This window comes from Pan paniscus, chromosome X (assembly GCF_029289425.2).
Source record: "Pan paniscus chromosome X, NHGRI_mPanPan1-v2.0_pri, whole genome shotgun sequence".
In the NCBI taxonomy this organism is placed as follows: Eukaryota; Metazoa; Chordata; class Mammalia; order Primates; family Hominidae; genus Pan; species Pan paniscus.
The window spans coordinates 67,220,040-67,246,590 of NC_073272.2; the positions used below are offsets into that span (position 1 = coordinate 67,220,040).

Consider the following 26,551-nt stretch of genomic DNA (forward strand, 5'->3'; position numbering starts at 1 on the left):
TCAAAACCAAATTGAGATACCGGTTTACACCTATTAAGATGGCTATAGAATAAAAGAACAAATAACAAGTATTGGCTTTAATGTGGAGGAGCCAGAACCCTTATATATTGCTGGTAAAATGTAAAGTCATGCAGCCCTTTGAAATACAGTCTGCAAGTCTTTAAAAAATTACTATTTGTTTTTTGGTTTTTCTTCACTTTTAATTTAGGTTCAGAGGTACATATGCAGTTTTGCTATATAGCTAAATTGTGTGTCACAGGAGTTTAGTGTACACATTATTTCATCACCCAGGTAATAAGCATGGTACTCAATAGGTAGTTTTTCTATCCTCACCCTCCTCCTACCCTCCACCATCAAGTAGGCCCTGGTGCCTCTTGTTCTTTTCTTTGTGTTCATATGTACTCAATATTTAGCTTCCACTTATCAGTGAGAACATGTGGTATTTGGTTTTCTGTTCCTGCTTTAGTTTGCTTAGGATACTGGCCTCCAGATTCATCCACGTTGCTGCAAAGGACATGATCTCATTCTTTTTGCATAGTATACTATGGTGTACATGTATCAAAAATGTTACTGTTTGACCTAGTAATTCTATTGCAAGGTAAATACTCAAGAGAAATGAAAACATGTCCACACAAATACTTGTACACAAATGTTCATTGCAGCATTATTTATAATAGCCAAAGAGTGGACGACAAATGTCTTCCAAATGTGGGCTCCAAATGTCCACCAACTGATAAATGGAAAAACAAAATGTGGTATATCCATGCCATGGTTTATCTGTCAATAATAAGAAATGAAGTACTCATACATGCTCCAACATGGATGAACCTTGAAAACATTATGCTAGGTGAGAAAAGCAACTCACAGAAGACCACACTGTATGACTTTATTTGTATTAAATGTCCATAAAAGAAAAATATTTAGAGATAGAAAGGAAATTAGTTTTTCCAGGGTCTGGGAGGAGACAGTATGAGGAGTGGCTGCTAATGGGTACAGGATTTCTTTTTGGAGTGATATAATTGCTCTAAAATTAGTTTGCGGTAATAGATGTGAATATGCTAAAATGGGTGAATTTTATAGTATGTGAAATATAACTCAGTAAGCCCATTAAAAACAACCTAATTAAATTAAAACCAAGCTATAACAGAAATATTATATGGCTTTGGCAGTTTAGAATAGTGGGAAAATATGGAGTAAGGGCGGGGAAATAGTCCCAAGTATAATTCTGGTTTTGTCACTACTAGTGTATGGACTTGGACAAGTCATTTGCTTTCTCTAAGTATCAGTTTGCATATATGCAAAATAGAGGTAATGATACCTACCTCAGTGGTACCTTTTCAAAACCTTGTTCTTCCTCATCTCTCCTCTACCACTTTCTCATAATATTATTACAGTAATAACCATTTATTAAGCACTGTGTCCGCAGTGGTGTGGGGCTGCTTTACCTCCACAACTTCACTGAATCCTCACTGCAGTCTTGTGGGATCTTTATTTCTTTGCCCATTTTACATGTGAAGAAATTGAAGTCAAATGAGTTGTTCAAGGTCCTTCTGTTAGCAAGTGGCAGAGATGGACATGAAAACTAGATCTTCTACCTACGTGTCTTTCCACTTCAACTAAAGAATTTATTAAAGGGAATTGAAAAGCTATGAACTAAATTTGGGTAATACTTTTAATAGTAAACATTGCTGCCCTCGTGAATGAACACACACTAAATTTCAAATCTCACAGTGGCAGGGAATAAAGATGCTACCTATCTTAAGCCATTACTTCACCAACTTCTCCACCAAAATATTCCTTGTAACCACAAATAAGTAAGCACAATAGATCTATAAGGAGAGAATAATTGTGAACTCTGATTTTATCTTAAAAAGTCATGTAGGGATGTCATGTTCCACAATGTGATTAATAAAATATATTTTGTTACTAAACACAAGGAAAAATATTATGTTCCATAAAGATGTTTGGTGGTTGCCTCAACCTCTTTTAGTTTGAAAAGTAGGTATGTATGAGAAAGATATGTGTTTACATGTCTACCCTTGCCCTCTCTCTGTCTCTTCCCCTCTCTCTCCCTCCCTCCCCAACCCCTATGCCCTACACCCCCCCAACCCCCACATGTATTTACCTTTCTCTAAAAGCTCTGCATAGCCAAGAAAAATGCTCTTTTTTATTTTTAGGATATTAAATATTTCATTTTCTTATGGTAAGACAAAAGATTAAGGCAACCAAGACTTACAATGTGCCTACCATGTGGCAGGCACAGAGGCAAGGGCTTTTACATGTGTTATTTAATGTAATTGTAATTCTCACAAAAGCCGTCTAGAGTTGAAAATATTTCCAACTCTAAGTGAGGCAAATGGAGCACAGAGAGCCTTAATTATTTCACCCAAAGTTCAGTGGTAGAGGCAGGATTCCAACCCAGGTCTGGTGGGCTCCAAATCCTTGTTGGGTTGCCATTCCTCTTGCTAACAAATAAAACTGGTCTGTGACTTTTGCATTTCACCCCGCTTCCACAGTCACTGGTGGGACTTACTTAAGTTAATCAGATTCTTCAAAGTATCCCCAAGTCCTCCTTTGAAAAGAAAGTTGGGGGGCAGGAGGAGGAGCAGAGGAGAGGAGATAAAAAGGAAAGGAGTCAGGGAGAGAGAGAGAGAGAGAGACCTGGTGATCTCAGCTGGGTGCCAAGGTTTCCTAAGCCCAAGTTCCCCATGGTTGAGCCTGTATTGTCAGGCCAACAGCTTCTAGTAATCCACTTTTATTTAATAAATAGTGAAACTGTTGAAGAATTGCAAGTGGTGTTCTGGTTCAGAAACCTTCCGTTCTATGGGGCACTGCTTTTGCTTCAGATTCATAAAACCAAATGCTCTGCCTCAAGATAATAAGTGAACGTGTAACCCTTGGGAGGTAAGAAAAAACACAATGTCACGTGCAAATTCTGCACTTGTTCTCAAAGCAAACCTCTCCTGTGTTTGCAATTAGGATGTTATCTAGGAGCATATTCAAAACTTTTGAGGTTTTTATTTTAGTTTTTCTTTCATTATGTGCTGTTTTAGTAATATCAAAGAATACATGTAATATATAATTTATATGTCATAACAATAAAATTAATGTTGATGAGCCCAGATTAAAGAATCAACAACATTAACATCATGATTGCATCAACCCTATTAGAATGGAAGCTCTGTGAAGGCATGGATTTTTGTCCATTTTGTTCACTGCTATATCCCCAGGACCTAGAAGAGTGTCAGCCACATAATAGGAGCTTAGTCAATATTTTAAAAATAAGAGCATAAATCTACTTATATCCTCTTTCCTCTTACCATCACTCCCAGCCTCCCCTCAGAGGTAACCACTATCCTATATTTGGGCTTTATTATTCCCTTGCATTTTGATAAGTTTTCACATGTATATTCCCAAATAATATATTGCTTGCTTTTGCTTCTTTTTAAACTTTATATAATGGAATCATATTGTATGTATCCTATTGTGAATTATGTCTTTTACACAACATTAGTATTTGAGATTCAACTATGTGTAGCTCGATTCCATTCCATTTCATTGCTGATTGTAGTTTATTGGATATGTGTGCCATAAATTATTTTTCTCCTGTCAGTTAATGTTTATCATTTATGCTTTAATAAACAAAACTGCTATGACTGTTCCTGCATGTGCCTCCTAGTACATATGTGACCAACTTTCTCTAGGATATAAGCCTGAGAGAGGGACTGCAGTTGGAATTTTCATTTCCAAAGCCCAAAGTTTAGCTCATGAGTCAGAGCTGCAATGTGCCCTTTGCCCACACTAGGTCAGGATCAGTGGGAGTGCTACCCAAAATATTTTGCTAGCTGGGGAGTCAGGGAGAGGCAGAGACTGACCTAGTGAGGCCAGGAGGTACTATCTCAGGTCTCTAGTCAAAATGGGTTGCAATTAGTAAAAGTCCAGATTCTGAATCCCCTTCACTATTTATCTTCCTCTTCCTCCTTTACAGTTATTTTTGTTCAAGGTGCACTTTATTAAACTCATGCCTAACAAACAAAACTCTAATGAATATTTTGTCTTTCATTGATTGTAAATTCAATTAATTAGATTGCTTGAAAAAATTTTAACTGTATTTTCACTTTAGTATGGATGAAAATTTCGATTTCTTTAAAAAACATTTTTTAATAATAACACAACATAAAGTCTACCCTCATAACAAAATTTAAGGGCACAACACCATATTGTTTTTTTTTATTTTATTATTATTATACTTTAAGTTTTAGGGTACATGTGCACAATGTGCAGGTTTGTTGCATATGTATACATGTGCCATGTTGGTGTGCTGCACCCATTAACTCGTCATTTAGCATTAGGTATATCTCCTAATGCTATCCCTCCCCCCTCCCCCCACCCCACAACAGTCCCCAGTGTGTGATGTTCCCCTTCCTGTGTCCATGTGTTCTCAATGTTCAGTTCCCACCTATGAGTGAGAACATATGGTGTTTGGTTTTTTGTCCTTGCCATAGTTTGCTGAGGATGATGGTTTCCAGCTTCATCCATGTCCCTACAAAGGACATGAACTCATCCTTTTTTATGGCTGCATAGTATTCCACGGTGTATATGTGCCACATTTTCTTAATCCAGTCTATCATTGTTGGACATTTGGGTTGTTTCCAAGTCTTTGCTATTGTGAATAGTGCCGCAATAAACATACGTGTGCATGACAACACCATATTGTTAACTGTAGGCACAATGTTGTACAGCAGACGTCTAGAACTTTTTCTTCAGGCTTAACTGAAACTTTATAGCCATTGAACAGCAACACTCCATTTCCGTTTCTTAAAGGTCCTTTACAAAATGAGCTTTCTGCGTGTTTCCATTTTGTTTATCTGATAACTTTTTTTTTTTATTATACTTTAAGTTCTGGGGTACATGTGCAGAATGTACAGGTTTGTTACATAGGTACACACATGCCAGGGTGGTTGGCTGCACCTATCAACCTGTCATCTACATTAGATATTTCTCCTAATGCTATCCCCTCCCTTGCCCCTCACCCCTCACTGGCCCCAGTGTGTGATGTTCCCTAGCCTGTGTCCAAGTGTTCTCATTGTTCAACTCCCACTTTTGAGTGAGAACATGCAGTGTTTGATTTTCTTTTCTTGTGTTAGTTTGCTGAGAATGATGGTTTCCAGCTTCATCCATGTCCCTGCAAAGGACATGAACTCTTCCTTTTATATGGCTGCACAGTATTCCATGGTGTATATGTGCCACAATTTCTTTATCCAGTCTATCATTGATGGGCATTTCAGTTGTTCCAAGTCTTTGCTATTGTGAATAGTGCCACAGTAGACATAAGTGTGCATGTGTCTTTATGGTAGAATGATTTATAATCCTTTGTTTATATACCCAGTAATAGGAATGCTTGGTCAAATGGTATTTCTAGTTCTAGATCCTTGAGGAATTGCCACACTGTCTTCCACAATGGTTGAACTAATTTACATTCCCACCAACAATGTAAAAGCGTTCCTATTTCTTCACATCCTCTCCAGCACCTGTTGTTTCCTGACTTTTTAATGATCACGATTCTAACTGGCGTGAGATGGTATTTCATTGTGGTTTTGATTTGCATTTCTCTAATGACCAGTGATGATGAGCTTTTTTTCATGTTTGTTGGCTGCATAAATGTCTTCTTTTGAGAAGTGCCTGTTCATTTCCTTCACCCACTTTTTGATGGGGTTGTTTGTCTTTTTCTTGTTAATTTGTTTAAGTTCATTGCACATTCTGGATATTAATTAACCTTTCATCAGATGGATAGACTGCAGAAATTTTCTCCCATTCTGTAGGTTGCTTGTTCACTCTGATGATCGTTTCTTTTGCTGTGCAGAAGCTCTTGAGTTTAATTAGATCACATTTGTCAATCTTGGCTCTTGTTGCCATTGCTTTTGGTGTTTTAGTCATGTAGTCTTTGCCCATGCTTATGTCCTGAATGGTATTGCCTAGGTTTTCTTCTAGGGTTTTTATGGTTTTAGGTCTTACGTGACTCATCTTGATTTAATTTTTGTGTAAGGTGTAAGGAAGGGGTCCAGTTTCAGTTTTCTGCATATGGCTAGCTAGTTTTCCCAACACCATTTATTAAATAGGGAATCCTTTCCCCATTGCTTGTCTTTGTCAGGTTTGTCAAAGATCAGATGGTTGTAGATGTGTGGTATTATTTCTGAGACCTCTGTTCTGTTCCATTGGTCTATATATCTGTTTTGGTACCAGTACCGTGCTATTTTGGTTACTGTAGCCTTGTAGTATAGTTTGAAGTCAGGTAGCATGATGCCTCCAGCTTTGTGCTTTTTGCTTAGAATTGCCTTGGCTATGCAGGCTCTTTATTGGTTCCATATGAAATTTAAAGTAGTTTTTTTATAATTCTGCGAAGAAAGTCATTGGTAGCTTGATGGGGTTAGCATTGAATCTGTAAAACACTTTGGGCAGTTTGGCCATTTTCATGATAATGATTCTTCCTATCCATGAGCATGGAATGGTTTTCCATTTATTTTTGTCTTCTCTTATTTCCTTGAGCAGTGGTTTGTAATTCTCCTTGAAGAGGTCCTTCACATCCGTTGTAAGTTGTATTCCTACATATTTTATTCTGTTTGTAGCAATTGTGAATGGGAGTTCACTCATGATTTGGCTCTCTGTTTGTCTGTTATTGGTGTATAGGAATGCTTGTGATTTTCGCACACTGATTTTGTATCCTGAGACTTTGCTGAAGTTGCTTGTCAGCTTAAGGTGATTTTGGGCTGAGAGAATGGGGTTTTCTGAATATACATTCATGTCATCTGCAAACAGAGACAATTTGACTTCCTGTTTTCCTATTTGAATATCCTTTATTGCTTTCTCTTTCCTGATTGCCCTGGCCAGAATTTCCAATACTATGTTGAATAGGGGTGGTGAGAGACGGCATCCTTGTCTTGTTCTGGTTTTCAAAGGGAGTGCTTCCAGTTTTTGACCATTCATTATGATATTGGGTGTGGGTTTGTCATAAATAGCTCTTATTATTTTGAGATATATTCCATCAATACCTAGTTTATTGAGAGTTTGAGCATGAAGCAGTGTTGTATTTTGTCGAAGGCCTTTTCTGCATCTATTGAGATAATCATATGGTTTTGTCATTGGTTCTGTTGATGTGATGGATTATGTTTATTGATTTGTGTATGTTGAACCAGCCTTGCATCCCAGGGATGAAGCGGACTTGATCGTGGTGGATAAGCTTTTTGATGTGCTGCTGGATTGGGTTTGCCAGTATTTTTTTATTGAGGATTTTTGCACTGATGTTCATCAGGGTTATTGGCCTGATGTTTTCTTTTTTTGTTGTGTCTCTGCCAGGTTTTGGTATCAGGATGATGCTGGCCCATAAAATGAGTTAGGGAGGATTCCTTCTTTTTCTGTTGTTTGGAATAGTTTCGGAAGGAATGGTACCAGCTCCTCTTTGTACATCTGGTAGAATTCATCTGTGAATCATTCTGGTTCTGGACTTTTTTTGGTTGGTAGGCTATTAATTACTGCCTCAATTTCAGAACTTGTTATTGTTCTATTCAGGTATTCGACTTCCTGCTTTAGGCTTGGGAGGGTATATGCGTTCAGGAATTTATCTATTTCTTCTAGATTTTCTATTTTATTTGCCCCAGAGGTGTTTATAGTATTCTCTGATGGTAATTTGTATTTCTGTGGGATCCGTGGTGATATCCCCTTTATCATTTTTTATTGCATCTGTGATTCTTCTCTCTTCTTCTTTAGTAGTCTGGCTAGTGGTCTATCTACAAAATAGACTGTTTATCTGATATTTATTTTGTAATTATCTAATAATAACCATCATTATCATCATCAGCATTATCATTATCATCTCCTTTACCCATACATACATTTGTGTCTTTCAAATAATAATCCCATCTTTGAAGTGCATCCTCATCTTTAGCAGTCTGCACTCTGCTTTCTTATATCATTTATTATCTTATTTTATAATTATTTATTTCCAGTCCTTCTTCTCTAACAGATAGTAGTTTCTTAGGGCCAAGGAAATATCTCGATCACCACTATATCCCCAGCACCTACCCCTGTGCCTGGTCCATAGGGCCAGATGCTAAGAGTTGAGTTGAACCATTGTACCTATCTTAACCTTCATTAGGACAACATGGTTTGTCAGTGGTTAAGAATCTACACTTTGGAGTCAGACTCACCCAGGATGGAATCCTGGCATTGCCACTTATTATTAATAGATGCGTGATCTTGAACAAGTTTACTTAATTGTTCTGAGCATCAGTTTCCTCTTCTGCAATATAGGGATGATACACAGCTACCTGGTAGGTTGTTGGGAAAATTAAATGGGATGATATGTATGAAATGGCCTGGCATATAGAGTGCCTAAATACATGTTCTTCTGATTCTATTTGGACTGTTTGTGTTAGTAACAGAAGTCAAAAAGGTGGAGAAAGGAGAAAGGTACTTGTGAAAATTTTCTATTTCTTCTCCATGTTTCATTCAGGACCGAGGAAGGGGGCACAGTTTTTACCCAAGGAAATGACATTTTTAGCCAAAAGAAATGATCTTAGCATTTAGCTGAATTATATATTGGAAGTAAGCTCCTTCCATGTGGAACTTATGGCCTTGCTAGCCTTGGTTTGTTGGAAGTGCTCTTGCTGGCTTTCTAGTTAGGGCAGGGAAAGGAAGGCTTGTGGGGAATGAAGATAGGCCATGATATCAAGCCACTGGGTTTGCATATCAGTAGAATTTTTGATTGCTTTCTGTTGTACTTGGGACTTGAATAAAGGCTGATATTTGTGTCTTGCTGGTAAAGTGCTTGTAAAGTGAGTGAAAGTTTTCTTTGCTCTTGTCCTGACATAGCTGTTCACTTGGGGTTGAGGGGAGGATAACCTTTCATGTTTTTTTTTTTCATTCTGATGACTGTGCTGAACATTCAAACCAAAAGGCCATTTGGTGGAAAGTAAAGGTGAGTGGTGAGAAGACAATAGGGTAATGGAAACTGTGTTGGACTTGTAATCAAATTGTCCTGCACTTCCCCTCTCCAAGTCTTAACGTTTTTCATCTGTACAATGGATATTAAAATGAGAAAATAAGCTTGTCTTCACAGAGTTTTCGTTAGGTGTTGACACAACAAACAGGCTCCCATTAGGGCTCATTTTCCTTCATTCCTTAGTAAGGAAGAAGTGCTTATAAAATATAGCAGTTGTGCTCTTGTGAATGATAGCATGGGCAGTTGTCATCTCCCTGAAGCAGATGTAACCCAGAATGTCATTTGAGTTTTGTTTAATGCTTAGGCATAAGACATAGGAATGACAAAAGCTGACCTTTGGGTAGTGAGAACAATGTTCCATTTTGTTCAAACTTGAATTTTTTACTATAGGAGACTGAGAATTAACCTTCCATGAAGGTTTTAGGATTGGCTTTCTGGCCCTTCTCCTTCATATCCACCTGAAAGAGCTTGGGCACAGATGTTCTTGGAGAAAGGCAGTTAGACAAGGTGACTTCTGAAGCTCCAGTGGCCAAGTATTTTGATGGTAGCCTAAAAGATGTCCAGAATCATTGTACATCATTTTTTCAACAGAAGCTTCAGGCATAGGGATTATGCTTGGTACTTTACGTTGTGGAATGGAATCTGGCGGATGTCCATGTGATCTAGAGAAACACCTAAGGAAAGTGAAGAAATGAGGGCAAAAAAAAGAACAAGACTTTTATGATAATACTAATCACGATCCGTGTGTATTTATTCCAATGGCATTTTATCCATTATCTGATTTATATTACCACTCACAGCAGCAGCTCAATAGGATGGGAGATATTATCTCTATTTTATAGATGAGATTTGAGGCTCACGAAGCTAAAGCAAGGAACATCAAATCACTTTGATATTTGGTCTGGTTTTGTTATAGGTCTCCCTTTGGATGAGGTAAAGTTACAAAGCTGGGTTCATATCATTTAATTAGTCTGAAAATGTTGCCTGGACACCACCTTCAGTTAGATATCTTAACCTCAGGTTTCCTGCCTTCATTGCTCCCGCATATAGACATAGACTATGAGATTGGCTAATCCCACAGAACTTCCCTAATCCCTTGGCAAGATCCAAAAAGGCTCAGTCACACCCTACAACCATCATCTTTAGGAGAAGTCTCAGAAAATTCAGCTTCACACTAACTCACTTGAGCAATGAATAATAGTCATTTATGCCTGCAGGTTAATGCTGAAGACCTCAGACTTCACTTGCCTATTTCTGCCATTCAGTGACATGTGTTGCATTGGTTTTTTGTGTCTTTCCAGTTTGGAGACTGCCAGGGACCATGTTTTGCCCATTGACTATTACTTTCCACCCCAGAAGACCTGCCTGATCTGTGGAGATGAAGCTTCTGGGTGTCACTATGGAGCTCTCACATGTGGAAGCTGCAAGGTCTTCTTCAAAAGAGCCGCTGAAGGTAAAGGGTCTTGCACATGCACTTCTCTTTCCCTTTCTCCTTTACCTTCCAGAGAGAGACACTAACCTTTCAGGGCCCAGGATTTTATCATCTCAGAAATAGAGTCATTGGCAAGGCCCTATCAAATAACTTAGGAGCCTAAGGAAGCAAATTTTTGTACTTGCTAGTTCCCTGGTTTCAGCAGCCTTGTTTGTACAGGCAATGTAGGCAGTGAAGGTGGTCCCAGCTGGGGCTTGGGGCTCAGTGGGTCCTAGAAATGAAAGAAAAATTAATGATTTGAAAAGATTTAATTTCCTCCCTTCTTGTTTTCTACTCTGCTGGCTAGTAAAGGAAAAATTTGTCCTTATTAGAGAGGTTAGAAGTGGAGAAACCCCAACTGAGTCCCCAGCCTGTTCCTTGGGATGAATATGAGACTGTTCCTTAGCAAAGGCTTCCTGGCCTCGGCCCCAGAAAGGGAGTGTTCTCACTCTTCAGCAGACTATCAGTCTCTGCACCTGCTCCCTCCTGTTGTGGCCTCCTTGGGACCTGTCTTTGCATTAATAGTTCCTAGGTAGGTAAGAACTCAGAGTGAAGAAACACATTTATTCTCCTCTCCAGAGACCTGATCTCAAAGCCTGTCCATTAGTCCCTAACCTTAATCTAAGGTAGCATCTTATATCTGGCTAAATTGGCTCAAGCCCTAGCTCCTTAGTTTTATTTAGCTTAGAACAACTCATGTCTGCTCAACCTCTAGAGGCGCTCAGCCCACATTCTGCAGTAGAAACTCCCATTTTCAGGCCTCTTATATACGGTAATGTCTCCTTCTTCTAACCACCCAGGGCTTAAGCTTCCTGCTTATCCACTTCACCCTGTATTGAGGGCTTTCTTCTCAAAGAGACATTGATGAGGAGCCCCTAGAGAGAGATGCTGTGCTCTGGGACCAGACCCCTTGTTAAACACCAGTATTCACCTCTGCCCCAACTTTCCCCAAAGAGGTACTTCCTGCCAAGGCCTTTCTCTTTCCTCTCACTGGCTGGAAGTGTTGAGTTCCACTTCAGAACCAGAACAGAGAACCTTTCTTTCTATAAGAGCTATAAACCTTGAGAACAGTCTTAAAAGATAGGTATGTAGGCCACACCATTCACCACGAATGTACTGATAGTCATCAGAATATGGAAGAAGCACCAGAGAGTTTGAAGCATCTAGAGAAAAGGTAGAAAGAGAATGCCCTTTAACTGACCTCCTCAGTGATAGCCAATCACAATGATGAGTGTTGATTCATCATTTTGGCTAGGTGGCAGAAATATCTATAAAACAGAAGCTGCCATGTTGTTTTCTTCCAGTCCTCAGGGCCTACAAGAAGGCAGCTATCATTTGGTATTACTGAAAACATGCCCCATGTTCAGCTCATACCCCCAAATTACCCATTGCTACTGTTTATGCTGGGCTAATATGAAGCCCAGGGCCCTAATGTCTAGGTCTAGGCAGTAAGGCCTAGAGCAGTGCCTAAAGAGCCTGAGAGCAGTGCCTTTCTTTCTTCAGAGTACTCATGAAAGGATGGCTGTCAGAAAAGGAAATGAGGAGGGGTTCCAGAGACTTCAGACCACCCCAACTTCCCCAGTGAGACCCTGGCACCTCCCCATACCCTCTCACCCAGCGGGCCCTGTCTATAGAGCAGAGAATGAAACAGAGCACTCATCTAGAGGTAGTGTGTCAGCAAGCCCAGGCACTGCACCACAGTAATAGCAGCCATATCAGATGGGAAAGGAGTTCAAGTGAACAAACAAGCAAATTCAATAGTCAGATAGATTAGATTATACTTGATGCTTCCTCTGAGTTTTACAAATATGGGTCACTAAATTGTTATTTTCAGAAAACAGGGGAAATGCTCAATCACATTGTGAAAGGGAAGATTTTGCTGTCATATCATACATCCCACATGGGAGCTTTCTGCAGAAGTTAGAGCTGAAGGAGGGAGGCAGGCAGAAGGGCAGCTGGCAGGGCTGCCTGGGAGGAGCTCTGCAATGAGGTGGATCCTGTGCCATTTGAGAACAGGGAAGAAAAGAAATGAGGTTTTGGGGAGGGAATCACCCAACTCACAGAACACACAGAAATCCAGCAAGGTTTCAAAACGCTGTACACCTTAGAGTCTGTTAAGTTAGGGAAACTCTGTGAGCTCATAGGGCCAAATGCACTTGCCTGCTTGAAATATGAAAAATCAGCAATGGATTCCTTGAAAAACAATGAAAAGGGAACCTTCTGAGCCCCCTGGTTATTTTGAAATATGGACCATAGATTTCAGTCCTGAGCCCTTTGAAGGTAGGAGAAGGTGGTTTAGAAAACACACACACACACACACCAGAATGAAGCAAAAAAAAATTACTGGTGTTTTCTTTCTCCTCCCATCTGTAAAGCTGTTGGATTGGTTTTACTGCCATCATTATCCCTGTTTGAAGGCAGGGGGCTGTCTTATTACCCAAAGAGGACATTTATTGATTTGGTTTTCTTTTTCCATTTTTACAATGCATCTTTATCGCCCATATGGCCTTTCTGGAGGTGGTTCTCAGTCTGGCTTGTTGAAACATCAAATTATACCTGTCTTAGAGAAAATAGAAACAAAAATCTTTCTCTTCCTTACTTGCTTGTTGTAGTCAGTTAACTCGGACTGAGTATTCAGAGTCTTGATTATCACTTAATTCATAGTTTCAGAAATCTCTGGAATGGGCATAGGTACAGGACTTAAAAGCCTGGCATCTCAGACAGAAATATATTTTTAGCTTTGGTGGTTTATAACACATGGGACTTTTAGGCTGTCATTGGTGCAGGGCTCAGCACAGAGTCAGTTGTAATCTGGACAGGTTTTGTTGTTGAGGAAGAGTGGGAAGAGGGAGTCCTACATTTTCTCCTTGTCAGTAATGTTGGAGAATTGGGGTGAGGGTGAGGCTGGGCAGGGAGGGTCTGCATAGAAAAAAGGGTGTGGTGAGAAAAAATAATGCTACTAAGCCATGAGGGTAAAATGACCAAATTCTGGTTGAGAGAAACTTGGTCAAAGTGTGTATGGGGAGAGAAAGTTGGTCAAAGTCTGTGTCTGAGTGCTTGGTGGGATGAACTCTGGGTTAGAAACAGGCATGGAGGGAAATAGTTGGTTTATGGAGTGGGTAGGATGAGTGGGGTGGTGAAAGGGAAGGCATTTGGGATGCTAAGAGACCAGGAAGTCAAAGCAAGGCAATACACATAAACAGAGGTAAGGGCTCAGAGAGGTTTTAGTTGTATAGACTTGGATAAGAAATTTTCCCTTTTGGACCTCAGTTTTCCTTGTTTGTAAAACAACGGACTTGAACTAGATATTTTAAAATGTGCTTCCAGCTTAGACATTTTGTGACCGTTCTACAAATTACAAACATAATCATCATCATTTCAGCAAACTCACATGTATTTATACCTGCATAAGTTTTTGGTCTTGCTTTCCTAGAAGGTGACTAATCCCAGATCCTAATCAATTAAAGAAGCAATCTTCAGATGGGGATAGAGCCAGCTGAGAGAGTGTACTATGGATGGAGTGAGTTAAAACTCAGGACTCAGATTTTCTCCTTGTGATCATTGCTGGGTAACTTCCTTTCTTTTCTATTTTCTCATCTGGAAAATCAGGATATGAATCCCCATCTCTACCTCATTATGTTTCAAAGAGAGTTAATTAATCCATCATGTGCATTATGTGCTCAAGAATTTACTATTTTTCAGACATTTTCTAGTAAAACATTGAAGATTATATGTCCATTTGTTTTGTACACATGGAGTGCTGTTTGGTACACATCATAAAATTGAAACTGTAGTTTACATTCTGAACTCAAAGAATTACACCATCCTCACTGATGTTTACAATAGGTCCCAATTTAGTTTCTTTAGCAAATTTTATGTAAGTATGGCTTTGATTCTCTCTCTCACTCCAGGTTTTTGTTAGGGAAGAAATGCAAGTGAACCCTCATTGAACTCTTTCTGTCCTTTAAATCCATTCTTTCCCACCTCAACTCATGTGGAATTGAATGTTGCCTCTAGTTTGGAGTCTAGCAGAGAGTTTTTGGTGCATATCAGTGTCCCCTTCACTCCCTGACTTTTCAAGTAACATTTCCCAGAGGCAAATTAACTCTGCTAAGAGGATCTGCTTGCAGCTTCAACAGAGCCTTCATCAGGTATCTTTGGCCAAGGAGTTGACTGATCCTGACTTTGCGAGTCCTAGAGATCTTTTCACAAAGCTCCTCTCATGTTTCTGCCTCTGATTTTCTTAAATGTCACAGACAGACTTTAGATTTAGGGGTTGGTTAACTTTTTTTGTAAAGGGCCATGTAGTAAATATTTTAGGCTTTGTAGATCATATGGTCTCTGTGTCAACTACTCAACTCTGCCTTTGTAGGATGAAAGCAGCCATAGACAATACTGGAACTAATGGGAGTAGCTGTGTTCCAATAAAACTTTATGGGCACTGAAATTTGAATTTCACTTAATTTTCACATGTTGTTTAATATTATTTTTCTTTTTTACCATTTAAAAATTTAGAAATCATTCTTAGCTCTTTGGGCCTCACAAAAACAGATGGTAGAGTGGATTTGGTTTATGGGCTGCAGTTTGTTGACCTGTGCTTTAGCTAATCACTTCTGTACTTATAAATCTGCATAGGTTTTATGTTTTTCCATCTCTTGGTATCTTAGTAGGCCAGTCAAAGTTTGAACATCTTGTTAGCACAGAATACCTGGCCTAGTGGCTTCTTGGTCCTGAGCTTATTTACTAAACAAGAGAAAAAATAAATAAGTCTAGAAATGCTAGAAGAGGATACTTTTTTGTTTTAATGATCTAGTAGATCACTCCTCCTTGCAATACCCAGAGGAGAAACTGAAAATATTTCAAATATTTTCTAGACTTCTGTGTTGTAAATGTGTGGATAACTATGAACTATATATGAATGAACTTTTCTGGATGACACATATATTCCAGATGGTAAAAAGGAAGGGCTTTGGGGACTCTCCGGTACCAAGTGTCATGGAAAAACTGTGTGTCTCATAGAAAGTAGATCCCAGGAGGCCAGCAGAGTTGTGGATCTGCCATATATTACCTCATGATTCTGTCTTCGCACACTCACTGGCTTAATTCTGGGCCTCCCCATAACACGACTAGACCACAGGCTTGCAGAAGAAATAATTTAGCTCTGTAACTCATTGCAGTTGGTGCCCACCCAAGTCTCTGTCAGTGCCCAATTCGGGAGCCATGCCAAGAATTTGCCATTGCTGCTTCATGGTGGCCTTGTGCCTGCTTATTTATAGCCTGTGCATTTTATGAAACAGGGATTAATAAGAAGTTGCCATAGCACTTGCACCATTATGTAAATATCTGTAATGCTTACATAACTTTTGTCACTTGGAAGATCTTTTGAGTCCATTGCCTTCTGCTACCATGCCTTACCAATTTCCTAGTCCCTTATTATTATTTTTTAATTCATTATATTTAACTTCTGTGATACACGTTCAGAATATGCAGGTTTCTTATATAGGTATACACGTGCCGTGGTGGTGTGCTGCAACCAACAACCCGTCATCTACATTAGGTATTTCTCCTAATGCTATCCCTCCCCTAGCCCACCACCCCCTAATAGGCCCCAGTGTGTGATGTTCCCCTCCCTGTGTCCATGTGTTCTCATTGTTCAACTCCCACTTATGAGTGAGAACATGCAGTGTTTGGTTTTCTGTTCCTGTGTTTGTTTTCTGAGAATGATGGTTTCCAGCTTCATCTGTGTCCCTGCAAAGGACATGAACTCATCCTTTTTTATGACTGCATAGTATTCCATGGTGTATATGTGCCACATTTTCTTTATCCAGTATATCATTGATGGGCATTTCGGTTGGTTCCAAGTCTGTGCTATTGTGAATAGTGCTGCAATAAACATACGTATGCATGCGTCTTTATAGAAGAATGACTTATAATCCTTTGGGTATATACCCAGTAATGGGATGGCTGGGTCAAATGGCATTTCAGGTTCTAGATCCTTGAGGAATCTCCACACTGTCTTCCACAATGGTTGAACTAATTTACACCCCCACCAACAATGTAAAAGCGTTCCTATTTCTCCACATTCTCTCCAGCATCTGTTGTTTCCTGACTTTTTAATGATCGCCATTCTAACTGGCATTGACATGGTATCTCATTGTGGTTTTGATTTGCATTTCCCTAATGACCAGTGATGATAAGCTTTTTTTCATATGTTTGTTGGCCGCATAAATGTCTTCTTTTGAGAAGTGTCTGTTCATATCCTTCACCCACTTTCTGGTGTGGTTGGTTATTTTTTTCTTGTAAATTTGTTTAAGTTCCTTGTAGATTCTGGATATTAGCCCTTTGTCAGATGGATAGATTGCAAAAATTTTCTCTCATTCTGTAGGTTGGTTGTTCACTCTGATGATAGTTTCTTTTGCTGTGCAGAAGCTCTTTAGTTTAATTAGATTTCATTTGTCAATTTTGGCTTTTGTTGCCATTGCTTTTGGTGTTTTAGCCATGAAGACTTTGCCCATTCACAATTGCTACAAAGAGAATAAAATACCTAGGAATACAACTCACAATGGATGTGAAGGACCTCTTCAAGGAGAACTACAAACCACTGCTCAAGGCAATAAGAGAGGACACAAACAAATGGAGAAACATTCCATGCTCATGGATAGGAACAATCAATATCGTGAAAATTGCCATACTGCCCAAAGTAAATTATAGATTCAATGCTATCCCCATTAAGCTACCACTGACTTTCTTCACAGAATTAGAAAATACTACTTTAAATTTCATATGGAACCAAAAAGAGCCCATATACCCAAGACAATTCTAAGCAAAAAGAATAAAGCTGGAGGTATCAAGCTACCTGACTTCAAACTATACTACAAGGCTACAGTAACCCTTATCAATTTTTTATGTGCCTGTCCATATTCTGCAGTCAGAAGCTTCTTCAGTCCTTTCAGGGAATTGCTGGGTGACTATCAAACTCTGGTAGTTCATTTTTGCAGTTGGCTGCTGTTGTGAGGATAAGTGTTAGACTCACTTTCTCTTCAGAGATAGAAATTATGTATTAATTCTCTGGGTTCTAGACCCACAGCAAGGAGCATACTGCTCCTCAAAATAACTGAATTCTGCGAGAAGCCATCATTGTAAAACAACAATATCTTCAGTTATAGTAGCCATGTGTGCAACTTCTGGAAACTGTTATTCAGATTTTCATGTTCCTTCCCTGTCTCTTCATAGCTAGGCAGCTGCTTTCAGCCTTGTACAGATGCTAGTGAGCTTTCTACCTACAAATCTGCAGAAAATTGAACTGAGATTTGGAGGTGAATGACTCTTGATAAAGGGAACAAGGTTTAGAATTCTCAGTCCCTTTGCTCCCAGGCTGTGTGGTGACTACTGAGGCACTCCAGTGAAATCACTATTCCTCCTATCTAGACTAATGCCTGTCTCTGCAGAGCACCTCATAAGAACAGGCCTGGTAGTAATATCCTCATGCATTCAGTCAGTAAATATTTACAGAGTGCTTACTACATATAGGGTATTGGGCTGACATATGCAAGATACAGGGCCTGCTTCCAGGAGGTTATAGCTTATTGATCATAAATGTGGCAATTTTTTTTTTTTTTTTTTGAGACGGAGTCTTGCTCTGTCTGTCACCCAGGCTGGAGTGCAGTGGCACGATCTCGGCTCACTGCAACCTCCGCCTCCCAGGTTCATGTGATTTTCCTGCCTCACCCTCCTGAGCAGCTGAGACCACAGGGGCGCATCACCACACCCAGCTTTTTTTTTTTTCTGTATTTTTAGTAGAGACAGGGTTTCACCATGTTGGTCAGGCTGGTCTCGAACTCCTGACCTCGTGATCCACCCATCTCAGCCTCCCAAAGTGCTGGGATTACAGGCGTGAAAATGTGGCAATCTTTAAAGCTCTTCAGTGGATGAAAGGCCACCCTATCTGCTGTCCTTTTGAACTTCGCAACTCTCTTGGTACAGAGTGAGAGGTTATTCTCTTGGTTTTCCATATAAGTAAACTGAGGCTTTGCCAGTTCATCAACAGGTAGTAAATAATATATTTGGAATTTGAACCCAAGTCTTCTGGGGTCAAAGGCAGCATTCACTCTGCTCTGTCACAGCAGCTCCTCAAATAAGCCAACATAGAAGCCAAGTACTATGCCTAGGCAACAAGAAAGGCAGCAATGAAGAGCAACAGCAGAGTCAAATATGAGAGAAAGAAGTTAAGAAAGATGTTAAGTACTGTGGGGAGTAACTGAGAAACCACCAAGTATCGCTAACATCACAGGGAACTTGTCTTCCTAAGAAAATTCCAAGCACTTAAAACCGCTGGTAGTTCATCAGCAACTCTCTTCATTAGATGTGCGAGGGACATGTGGGCCATAGTCCTTCTACTAACTTATATTCTTCAGGGGAAAGTTCTGATTCTGATGAGACCCAGCATGGTAGCTCTTAATTCACTGTTGTCACACGACTATAGAACAGGAAGCACAACTTAACACCTGTGCTCATGAGAATTTTGCTCCTTATGACCAAGCTAAAGAAAGAGCTTAGACAGGATGTGTGGCTATAAATGTAGATTCATGGTTCCTTGGCTCTTTGGTTTGAGCCTTCTCAGCAGAGCATCCCACGGAGTGTTTTCCATGGGGCCACGAGCAAGAGAAATCCACTTCCCTCCTCCTCAATGTCAGAAAATAGAGAATATTGTCTTTCAGGATAGAATTAAAAAGTCATAGAGGCAGCAACTTGTTTTCCTATATTAGGGTTTTAAAATTCTGTTTTTCCTTCCTCTCCTGGGTCACATCATTGTGTGGATGGACCTTGATTTCATTGTGGTATCTGGATGTGGACCCTGAAGACCACGGACTTCTAACAATTCCTTAAGTTACATAAGCACATTCCTACAGGTCACAAGCTCATTTACTTACAGGATGGTTGATTTGGTCACAGGTTATTTCATAAAAATACTTAAAAGATTTGCAGTGTTCAAAACTGCAGTATCTTTAAACACTAAAACTTGAAGGAAGGGAATTTAGAAATCAAAAAATCTGGTCAAACCATTTCATGGAAAAGGAAAGTGAGGCTCAGAGAGAGGAAATGACTTTCCTGGGTTTGTATAGCCTATAAATGGCAGAAATGAGAGCCTCCCTGCCATTTCTAGTTTTCTGTCTGAGAGACTCTCCTGCCTAATAGCTAATTAGCAGAGTCACAGAGGTCATTACCTTGCAATTCTCAAGAATTATGTGAGGCAGCATAGTAAGCATTTATGGCCCTTGGTTCCTAGAAGGAGCTTAGTCCCTGATAGTCATCTCTGCCTTTGCCATTGTGTGAGACCGTCTTCTGTAACTGTATGTCTTCCTCCCTAGTAAGTTAATGAGTAATAAAGGTATTCTATAGTGAGAGGACTCTGTAAGACATTTCTTGGTGTGAGGATTGTTGCAAGGTTGTTTTGTGTGTATGTGCATGTATAAACTTTTTTAGGGAGCATATTCATAGCTTTTACATGGATCTCAGAGGCTCTATAACCCAGAGAAGATTACAGAATACCAGTCTTGTCTTTGGTAAGGATTTTATAGACCCATCCTGACTACAGTGATATCCAACATGGCTATGTAATGACTGGCACTTTCCCCACATAACATATATTTATTCCACACTCAGTGCCTACTGTGTACATGAGACCTATACCGGGCACTGGGATAAGAGACATGAAATAACAGCTAAAATTGTTTATTGAGCAGTCAATATGCATTAGATGCTTTGTAGTCATTTTCTTATTCAATCTGTATACCCTCAATTTACAAATGAGGGAACTGAGGCACAGAAGAGTTGAGTGATTTGCCCAAAGTCATACAAATAGTCAGTGGCTATGTGATGAATAGTTACCAACATAAAAGAGTGAGATTACTGCTGTACTAAAAGTAGGTACATAATCCCCTGAGCAGACAGTATGAGAGAATGATTTATTTTACCTGGAAAGTTTAGGAAGGCTTCACAGAGGAGTTAAGGGTTGATCTGGGTCTTGGGGGATGGATAAGAGTTTGCCAAATACAAAAAGGTAGGAAGAGAACTGCAGGAGGAGGGAACAGGCTGAGCAAAGACACGGCGATGTGAAAGCGGGAGGCTTGTTTGGGGAACATTATGGAATCTGGAGGTTATTGTGGGGAATCTCATCAGATGCAGCAAGCTGTTTGACAGGCCTTCAGTTGGCTCTTTGTACCTTGCTCCCTCCCCATGCTGAGCTGTCCATAGCTGCCCTAGGCTGGTGTCTGGGATTTTCGGAAGAAGGTTACTATCCAGGTAGTGTAACAAGATGCAGTGCAAGAGCACCAGATTGGGGCTCTGGCTCCGCTGCTGACTTACCACCTGGCCTTAAGCATGTCTAGTTCCCTCTTTGTACATTAAAATCTCCATTGGAACAGTAACATGGTTGTATTCAATGATCTTGAAGATTTTACCTGCACGTTTTGCACATGTACCCTAAAACTTAAAGTATAATAAAAAAATTTAAAATAAAAAATAAAAATAAAAATATAACAATATAAATCTTTAACAATAATTTTAGTAGTAAATCTCTAAAATTTTACAGATAATCCAGATGCATCCATTGGCCAATGGTTCACTTTGTATGCATAATATTTGGGAAACAGGCAGACCCAATTTCAATCCTTAGTTGTAAGACTTAATACATATGTGATCTCGAGCAAATCACTTTTGTATGCCTCTATAAGGATAATAATAGCTCACAGAATTATTTTAAGAACTAAATGATGTGTAATAAAGCTACTGGTACTCAGTAAGTTTTGTATCCTTTTCCTAGAGTGAGTCTTGGTCATAGGCACGCGTATACTTGCAGCGTCCCTGGGTAGGCCGAAAGAGCAAATAAGAGATGGTATCTATGGTATTCCCCAGGTAAAGGAGGCCTTGGGTTGGCGTAAGATTTCACTTCTCTTTAGAGTTACTTAATTAGGGACCAGAAAGGCCATCAGCATTTGTATGAGAATATAACAAAGGTCAATCTCTTCCTCTTTACTTTTTACCTCCCAGTACACTGTGAGTAACATTCCCCAGCCAGCCCAGCCAGCACGTGTTCATTGCCTCTCTTGACTTCCAGACTTTGGACTTGAAGGTGTCAGAGCTCTCTGTGTATCTTTGTCCCCAACAAGATAAGTCTGACCTCCCCAGCAAATTCAAGTCCTAAGCCACTGTCCAGGAGAAAAGCTAGCAAGGTCATAAATTATTCTCCATATTTTCCAGCCATTGGTTTCCCTTGTCCAGCCAGAGGCGTGTCTCAAAGTATGCTGAGGCCAGATTCAATAGAAACCTGAGCCAGCACCTGTGTAAATAATTTTTAAAGCTCCTTTTCCTGAAGCTGGATGAATATTTTTAAAAACTAAGCTGGATTATCTTTTATCTAGCATGCCATCTCCTACATTCCTAGTGCTACGGACCTCTTGGAGGAATGTGGTTTGGTTATAGTGGTATTGTCTTGTCTGTTGTGGGGGAGGGAGACATTTCTTTCAGAAGCAAGGTAATACTTTGGTCTGGTCTATGACTCTATTTTGTTTAAAATGAAACTATGGCAGTATAGTGGTATTCATTCTGCTTCCCATAGGTTAACTTTACATCCCTCTGTCTTCACCCACTCTTCAGTTCTGATTCTTTTAAAAAGCAGCCAACCAAAACCAGCAAGTACATACTGCTTATCTCTGACTTCCACCAGAATCAACTTCAGATCTTGTCCAAAGCTCCATCTGAAGAGAGGGGAATAGCACCCAGCCAAGAGCCCTCAGGGCCCATCAGTAAGTAGACATCCTGTCCTTGAGGTTCCTTAACTCTGCTCAGCTTCAGAATACAGAAGGGGTTGGTTCTTCATTTGTGTTGTTTATAACTAAAAGCCTCCTACTCCCCACTTTTTTGCATAGCTTCTTCTGCCATCCCACCTGTGTAGCCTCTTCAACTCCCCCAAAACTCCTCTGTAGCCCATGTCACTTGGAAAGAGTTTTCTTTGTCTCTTTTGCAACTTGACAATGACTAGCCAGCAAGTTTAAGTTCAAATTATTGTTCCATGGGAGCAGAGATAGATATAGGAAACAAAAAAAGGGATATGGAGGTATAGAGTGATTTCCCACCTACCTAGTGAGCACTACTGAGATATTCAAGTACTCTCTACCCAAGAATTCTATTGATATAAAGGTAAAAAACTTGATCTTAGGTCTAATATCCGTTAGTAGTGTGACCTTGGGAAAATGATACCACCCCCAAAGGCTTAGTTTTCTTAACTGTAAAATAGGCATACAGATGACCACCCCTAGAGGATTCATAAGGATAACATGAGATAAGGCAACTTGAAATTTCCTAGCATAGTGATAGACTTTTGAAAATAAAATGAATCAAACACAGATAACAGTACTTCCTAGTACACAAATGAGAAATCAGTCCCTCATCAAATTACAGCACATTTTCAATGCTCCAATTATGTCACTGTAGAAATGCTAATGTGGATTAAATAATTTGTCTGTTGCTATTTATACGGATAATTTGATAGTAGTTATTTTTGGACATGGATAGTTTTGAAGCCTTACAGATGAGTCCATCCCCAAGTACCCAAAACTAAAGAAAGTTGGCTAGAGTGATGACAAGGTGGCAGCACAGAGCTCCCTGGGTTCTGGGCCCTGTCCCCTAGCTAGAGAGAACTCCAGGCTATAAGCATTTGTATTCTCATAGTCCAATGGCAGGGAAGAAGGGCTGGAGGTGAGTAGTTTTCACTCATTTATTTTTTCAACAAGCATGTATGGTATCAGGCCTTGTATGCATCCAGAGACAAATGTGAACTAGCCGTGTCCTCAAGGAGATTCCAGTCTGGTGGGCCTGCCTTCCAAGGTCAGTTGCAGCTTTAGCACTATAAAGAGCACCTACCTGCAGCAGATACAATGTGATGGGACATGACAGAGAAAAAATCTATAAGCAGAGCCTCCCCATTCCCAGGCATTGAAACAATCCTAACCAAGACTGGCATAGTACAATGAGCCTGTCCCTATCAGCAGGTTTGGAAGCCTTAACAACAACAACAAAAACAATAATAATGGTGATGATAATCATAGAGCCTAATGTTACCAAACATTTTCCATGTGTTAAGTACTATACTAAGTGCATACTTAATCCTCACAACAATGCTATAAGATAGTAGATACTCTTACTACTACCCTGATTTTACAAATGTGGAAACTGAGGCACAGAAGACTAAGAGAACAGGAATACACCTAATTCACCTCAGTTCAACAAACATCAAGCATCTGTTTTATGTCAGGCCTCGTGCTGGATGGCAGGGAGAGAGAGATGAGTAAAGCATAGTTTCAGTCCAGTGGGAGCAAATGACAGCACACAGTGGGGCAGGTATATTGCAGCCCTTCTGCTTGATGCTAAGAACTCAGTGTCAGTGATGAATGAAACACAGTCATTCTCTCAAAGATCTTAAAGCTTAGTAGGAGATATCTGTGTGGAAACAAAAATTAAATACTGCTGTGATAAGTGTCATAAGAGATAAGTGGAAAATGAGAGAGAGATCACTGTAGCAATTGATTGGTTTAAATCAAAGCCCCCAAAAAAATGTTATTGAGAATTATAGAACAACTAATTGATTTAAATCAAAGCCCAAACAGAAGTGTTTGCTAATTTTATTTCAATTTGGTTGATAATTTGGTTGAAATGAATTTATTTCATTTTTTATTCCATCCTTACAATGGAAGATTAGTGCTTGTTTCCCACCCAAGGATACCAGGATATTTCAGGGGCTGTATTACAATATAGTTAAATTATTCCTTTATCTCAAAGCACATCCACACTTTCCCCTATCCTTACCTTTACTCAGGATATCTCTTCTGCCTCAGGTGCTTTTTCTCCACATTTCCATATTCTTAAGTCCTACCTTCCTTCAGGGCCTCACTCAAATGCCTCCTCCTCCATGAAGCATTCACCCGACTGAAAGGTACCCCGCCCTCTCCTGTACTCCACATCACTTCATGGGTGTCTCCACTTCCTGCTTTATCTTTCAGTAATACACTTACAGTTCTCTTTCCTCCACTAGACTGAGCTCTTCAGAGGAAGACTCACTTGGCTGAAACCATGATTTTACTTTAAACACATTGAAAACCTCTACTGGAGTGCATTGTGTCTGGTGGGCTTCAACCTTAATTCTTAAGTATGTGAAAACACATCACCTATCTGGAGGTTTACACTTTCTGCTAATGACTTTATTTTTAAGCCCACCACCCTAACACAACAAATACTTAAAACTTGTCTTCATTTCCTTTAGGTCTGGCCCTCATGCATGCATATAATTTATAGAGTCACTGTTTTGCTTGGTTGTCCTCATGCCTCTATATTATTGGAGGTTTAGATTGTTTCCATATACTCAGGTTGTATTCATGTACTTTTTTTCTTTTTAAATTTCCTTAGCATCCATTTCCACCATTGGAAATTCAGGGTCAAAACAGGGGTTTGGGATTGGAGCATGTCTATCACAGATAACCAATCATGTGTTATGACTTAAGAATTTATGAAAGGGCCCTCTACCTGAAGATATCTTGCTACTGATGCTGTCTCACAGTGTCTGAAACTCCCATCATATGTGGAATTGTTTTGGAAGGCTTTGCCTCCTGGGACACATTCAGCCATAATCAAGAAATAGTATTGAGCATTAGACTGTCAGTATGTCCATTAGCAAGACTGTGGAGGAATGGAATCACCAATATTATATTTTATAGGGGATACAGAATTCAAGAGAAGTTCTGAAGAGAAAATTCTTATGTAGAATAGGAAGGCTTAGATACAGCATGAAAGCTGCAGGCTTTGAGGAGCCAGAGGTCAAATGAAAGCATTGAGTATTTGTTTAGATGAAAGAACAGAAAGGGAAAAAGAAGCAGAGGAAGGGATAGTAGAGAGAAATGTATAAGTTTTATCCATTTAACTTGTAATTGTGTTTGGCTATGGGCACAACAGAAGCAGTGAGATCACTTTATTTTATTTTATTCTTTATAGACAGGGTCTTGCTATGTTGCCCAGGCTGGAGTGTGCAGCTCTTCACAAGTGTGATCATAGCGTACTACACCCTCAAACTCCTGGACTCAAGCAATCCTCCCATCTCAGCCTCCTGAGTACCTGGGACTACAAGTGCACACCACCACACCCAGTGAGATCACTTGAAACTAGGGAGAGATGTGTGAGTTCTGGGCAACCAGTAGTTGGCTTTACATAGAACTGTAGGGGTCAAGGCCAAAGGGGATGTCCTGTTCCAAGTCACCTTCTTTGGACATTAGAAAACCACGAGGGGTTTGGAAATCAGAAAACCAGCAGAGGCGGGAAAACTCAGGGAAGCATGGGAGATTCAGTATATACAAGAAGGTTCACACCAGTAATCAAACAGAATTTTAACTGCTGATGTGGAGTAGAGGCAGCTTTGTCTGCTGTGTGATAACCAAACCTTTACGAATAGTAGGTGTATATGGGGAATTGGAGGGAGATAGGTGGCTGTGTTTACTAATTGGTTGACTTCACTGAGATGGTTTGGGGATTGTGGCTTCCAGATGATCAGATTTTCTTTTTTAGGTAGAGACTCCAACATCATTACAGAACTATAAATTACATATGGAAAAGAAAGGCCTCCTATGTTAGAACAGAAAATAAAACGCTGTGGGGTTGAGGGACAGAGGTGCTGTCTAGGAAGTCAGATAGCGTTTTCCAGTTCTGTCCCTCAGAGTTCCTTGTCCTCATTGAGACTCAATTTCTCTTACTTTTTTTTTTCTACTTTAAGTTTTAGGGTACATGTGCACAACGTGCAGGTTTGTTACATATGCATACATGTGCCATGTTGGTGTATTGCACCCATTAACTCGTCATTTAACATTAGGTATATCTCCTAATGCTATCCTTCCCCTCTCCCCCCTCCCCACCACAGGCCCTGGTGTGTGATGTTCCCCTTCCTGTGTCCATGTGTTCTCATTGTTCAATTCCCACCTGTGAGTGAGAACATGCGGTGTTTGGTTTTTTGTCCTTGTGATAGTTTGCTGAGAATGATGGTT

At 39.9% G+C, this 26,551-nt stretch overlaps 1 protein-coding gene across 1 annotated transcript in view; it reads left to right on the forward strand.

Annotated features, from left to right (window-relative positions):
• AR (androgen receptor) overlaps positions 1-26,551 on the forward strand; it is a 186,197-nt gene that overhangs the window by 88,656 nt on the left and 70,990 nt on the right. The window contains exon 2 of the mRNA XM_034949545.3: positions 10,300-10,451. Coding sequence (XP_034805436.1) covers positions 10,300-10,451 — 152 coding nt within the window. The remainder of the gene's footprint in view (positions 1-10,299; positions 10,452-26,551) is intronic.